Source organism: Glossina fuscipes, unplaced genomic scaffold (assembly GCF_014805625.2).
Source record: "Glossina fuscipes isolate IAEA_lab_2018 unplaced genomic scaffold, Yale_Gfus_2 1, whole genome shotgun sequence".
In the NCBI taxonomy this organism is placed as follows: domain Eukaryota; kingdom Metazoa; phylum Arthropoda; class Insecta; order Diptera; family Glossinidae; genus Glossina; species Glossina fuscipes.
Window position 1 is genome coordinate 21,377,640 of NW_023998415.1, and position 5,197 is coordinate 21,382,836.

The following is a 5,197-nucleotide window of genomic DNA, read 5'->3' on the forward strand; positions in this document are numbered from 1 at the left end:
TCTTTTCTTTTCTTTTCTTTTTTTTTCTTTTCTTTTCTCTTCTTTTCCTTTCTTTTTCATTTGCTTCCGCTTCTGTTTGTTTACTTTCGTGTCTTCCTTACTTTTTTGCATTTATTTTTCTATTTTCTTTTGTATTTTTTCCTTCTTTTCTTTGTGTCTCTTTGTTTCCTTAACCATGTACACTTGGATTTGAGTTTTCAAATTTACGATGCTAATAGTTGCTTGGTCTTTCGAACTATTCGATCCTTCGATCCAAATTTTATTGATATGTGATCCCTCTAAATAGGTTTGCGCAGCACTTTCTTTCTCCTCATAACTATAGTATCTTTGAAGAGCACGCATATTAAATACAGAAATCGAGTCGGTCAAAAAAGACGAAGAAAGGGAAAAAGCAGATTAAAACGATCTAATTTTTGTTTGAAATAAGATTTGTTAAGCCTTAAAGTGATTTGATCAAAGGAGATAATAGATTTATCGTAACTCTTTTTTATAGGAAAAAAAAATTCAAAAAAAAAATATTAATTTTTAATTGAATCTGAATCGTGTCGAAAAGTGAAAGAAATCTTGAATTTTTCAACTTTCAATCCATCATCGGTTTAAATGATCTATCGTTGGATGTATGTTAAATATTTTGCATATAATTGCATTAAGGCATTCACGATTCACTCTGAGGCGAATATAATTTTTCGTGGGCAATATGATACCGAAATACTTACCGTTTTGCATCGCTACACTTTTGTCTTCCACACGACTAACATAGCAACATAATTCATCTTGACGTTCGGCGTTTTCAATGAGTTCGGCTTCAACGGAAAAACCCCACATTTGTTCCAATGTTGTCCTTTGCAACTCCACCTGATATAAGATTTTCATGCAGACTTCGACAAATTCGTGATTGTGTAGCTGCAAACAATGATTAAGCAACATAGACATGTATACGCAAGCAATGGTTTTAAAATTAAAGGGGAAGTAATGATCATTTTTTTGATGTTCAGTGGCCTTTAAATGTATTTGAGTCGATAAGTGACATTTTCCGATAGTCCTGTAAACGAATGTTTAAATCTGAAATTTCTATGCGTGTTGTGCGAGCCTTTCACTGTGAAATGTAAAAATTGTTGGAGTTGTCAACGGAAGTGTTATGGCATTTGCATCAGTGATTGCAACTTCCGCATTTAGCTTCGTATGCACGCGTTGCTTACGTGAAATCGTGCAAATGTGTAATTGTGGTTGTTTCGACGCATGTAAACGAAAACTGATTACTTATTTCTGCTTCTATATTCGGCCATAAGCCACAATATAATTTTTTTTTTTTTTTGAGTTATTCGGAAGATGAGTTAAAAACTTGCTGTGGACAATTTCTATGGCTATGCTAATGAGGATATTATTGTCAGGTGTAATCAAAAACAGTTTATGACAAATGCACAATAGTATTGGTAAAAGTTCTTGGATATGTTTTTTTTTTTTTTTTTTTTCAATATTTTCTTGGCAAACAAATGCAATTTCGACTAAATTTCCTGAAGACATTTTTTGAAGTTTTTTATCTTCGAAGAGTGGATTACGGTTGAAAGACAATTCGATTTGGAAAAGTTCTGCTTTAGTGCTCGTAAAAACACAAGTAGTGCATGAATTTGAATGCTATTTAGGTATGCATTTTTAGGAATTGTTCGATACCTTAGCAGGTAACAACTGTAAGATGTATTGTCGAGAGCCGATAATATATGTGGTGCTTTTTTGTGGTAATGTGTATGATGAGTGTTTGCTTCATTTTTCAATTTACTTACATAGTTCTCTATCAAGTCATTGCGATGTGGCACAAAGTAATTATGATCCTCCATGTCACGTCGTTTCTTTACACGTACAAAATGCTCCATGGGATTGAGATTGCGACGAGCACATGCACTCGCTAGAAATTCTTCTACCGACATAGCGTCACGTAGATAAACAGTCGAATAAGCATTATCAGGCATTGCAACTTTGAACGTTTTTTCCGGTTCATCACGGGAATTTAGCTGAGATAAATAAATTCGACGAGATATTAGGAAATTAATGTGTGTTTGTATTAACAATAACTAGTTTTGATTGGAAATCAAATGAAAAGCCACCGATAGCTCGAGCGCCAGGCAGAGAGGAAAATTTGAAAAGGAAAGAAGAAAACTTAACCTGTCATATAATGTTTTAAATAATTCATCTTCCACTAAAGCTTCGCCCACCGCTATCAAATTTGTTCATGTTACCATATGGTGGAGAGAAAAAAAAAAGAGAAAAACTGTAAACACTCGCAAGTTCCTCTTAAGTACTTCAAGAAGTCAAGTTACAAACGCTATAATAAATTCATAGCATTCACGATAATTGTTGTTATGCTGTGTCGCAGAAGAAAAGTAATCAATTGTCTGGCATTTGTTCTCGGTTGCGGTGATGACGATGATGATGATGATGGTGATGATGATGATGATGATGATGATGATGATGATGATGATGATGATGTGAACGACGACGATATCAAAGAAGAAATTAAATACGTTTAGCAGCAGACATCTAATACATTTACGTCTTCATATGCAGTTATGGGTGGGTACGTGCATTTAGTTAATATATATTGATGTGCATACATACAAGAATTTTGTAATAAATTACAAAAGTACACACTGGTTTCGAATGTGACTACCTAAGCAACGTCAAGCCGAAAGCAACAATTTTGTCTTTATTTCTAAAGAAAGACATAGCAGGATATATTTCAATTACCGCTAATATTACAATCAGCATAAACATATGAATATAAGCGCTTTGCAATCATTTTATAAATTTCATATAAATAATCGAGGAAACTGCTTATGTTAATTAACACTTTATTCAAAAAAAAAAAAAAAAAAAATCATTTCTCTTTAAACATCACCTGCATTACGTTGCGGTTTTTTTTATTTTGCTAACTTTTCAATCTTGAAATATTAACAAATTTTTTACGCTGATGACCATAAGGTATGCATGTGTTTGCAAAATGTAAAAAGACAGATTTTTTTTTGCCTTATTGGAAAGTAAGTAGGGCACCTACTATTAATAGGTTTTTTTGTTAATTGCTGGCAAGATAGTCGTCGATCAGTGAAAGTGATTTTCAAAAATTTTCGATTTTTTCCTTTAACTAAGATTAGGTTCCTATTTCCTACTTTCGATTTGTGGGTAATTTTTTGTCTATTCTAATCGCAACTTACAAGGCGATCGAGCTAACTCAGGTGATCAGGCACGTAGTAATGATCTATGAATACCATCAATTTCATTAATTTAGGCAATCTTTAGTGACGCAACGCAAGTGAAAAGATGAAATTAACAAATTTGTAATTTTTCCATTTTCGATATAATCAATCATTAATAGGTATGTATCAGATTGTGCGAGTGTTAGTGTTTATAAAAATAAAGAACATAGTTTTATGTATTGAAATTGTAATGAATTTTTACCTGCATTGAACGGCGACTAGAACCGCTATTCGAACGCGAGAGCATGGGGGGACGACGTTTGGTTGCCCCTCTTCCAGCCAATAAATTATTAAGTAATGACGGCGAACGGGCGCAGATGAATGCATGAAATGAGGAAACCGTAAATACGCCCAACTTATTGAGTATATTCTTTGTTGGACGTGATACATGTGTAAGCAAAGACTTGAACGAAAACAATAATGAAACGTTATTGCAATAATCGAGCATTTTAGCTTGTTTCAGTAAAATATTGAAATTGAAATATTTATTACTATATGCATATATTTATTTAACTAAAAATGTGTATCTGTTAATTTCATATATGTCATATATGACGTATTTAAGGATATTTACAAATATTAAAATAAAAAAATATTTGTGTGAGTGTATGCTTCGTGTTAGAAAATTCTAAACTATTACCTTTGGATTGGGTAATTCACCACTCTGCAATGAGGCCATATAACAACGCAAACGAAATTGTTCACAGTGCAAACGCTCCAGATTTTCTTCCCATTGTAATATTTGCGTTTGTATTTGCAGACGTGTGTCTTGATCCGTAACAACCGATTGCTGAAGCTCGGCCATATTTTTCAGTTTATGGTCCTTTAAAGAAAAAATGTGAAAACATTATATGAAACTTTCCTTAGATATTTTAAACATTTAAATGTTATATATATATATATATATATATCCATATATATGGATATGGTTTGCGGTAGTTTTTATGCCATTAGTGGAATTTTTAAATAAAACCGTTTCGTTCACACATGTGCACACACACACACACACACACACACGCGCACGCACACAGCTACGCGCCCATAAATTCATATACGAATATGTTTGTGTGCACCTAAATATATTTCATATTAGATACAAAGCATATTCATAACCCCTTATAATTCTGTATGGGTGTTTGTGTGATTTTCTTTATTTATAATAAAAATATGTAAAAGAGAAAAAATCTGAAACGAGACATAAATACCGAGATTCGTTATAAAGCGAATCTTGGATACTCATCATTTACCAAAGACTCAACACACGTCTGTTGTTACCTACACTCGATCATAACATGTTTTATATGTTTTCCCTTTATTTTAATATGCAACGAAGAACAATTTTATTATATAGCATACAAGTGTTGCTACGATCGACCGTCGTTATGCAAGTCAAATTTTAGATTTTTACGCAAAAACTTCAAATCCATAAGAGCGTCAAAATTTTTATTATTGTTATTGCGATTATTATTATTTTTCTTTTCAATCAACTTGCATTTTTGGAATATTTTTGGAGTAGGATAATTGACTTAGAATTTCATTTATATTGTGTTCGTTTCTATGGAAACTACGATTTATGTCACACATTTGGAGCAGTTCCAAACGGAATGATGGACTTAGCATAACTCCATTCTTTAGCGATAAGTTATAAAAAAAAAAAAAACATAATAACTAAGAAATCTGAAAAACATTTGTGCAACAAATGTGACAATATTTATATATTTATATATATATATATATATATATATATATATATATATAAAGAACATCATACACAAATATTTTTAAATAAAGGAATATGCAGGCTTAGCATATAATACCATATATATGTGCACATGGTAGCGTATGTAAGCCTGCCTTTCTCTTATAAAACTATTGGCGAAGATGTAAACTAACATATAATGCATATTTATATATTTATATATATATATATATATATATATATATATATA

The 5,197-nt window shown here is 31.8% G+C and overlaps 1 protein-coding gene across 6 annotated transcripts in view; it reads right to left on the reverse strand.

The window, feature by feature from the left end:
* LOC119631750 overlaps positions 1 to 5,197 on the reverse strand; it is a 71,254-nt gene that overhangs the window by 23,206 nt on the left and 42,851 nt on the right. For all 6 annotated transcript variants that reach the window (XM_038024231.1, XM_038024230.1, XM_038024233.1 and 3 more), the window contains 4 exons: positions 3,889 to 4,071; positions 3,451 to 3,651; positions 1,782 to 2,009; positions 717 to 903 (listed from right to left, as the gene is read on the reverse strand). In XM_038024231.1, coding sequence (XP_037880159.1) covers positions 717 to 903; positions 1,782 to 2,009; positions 3,451 to 3,651; positions 3,889 to 4,071 — 799 coding nt within the window. The remainder of the gene's footprint in view (positions 1 to 716; positions 904 to 1,781; positions 2,010 to 3,450; positions 3,652 to 3,888; positions 4,072 to 5,197) is intronic.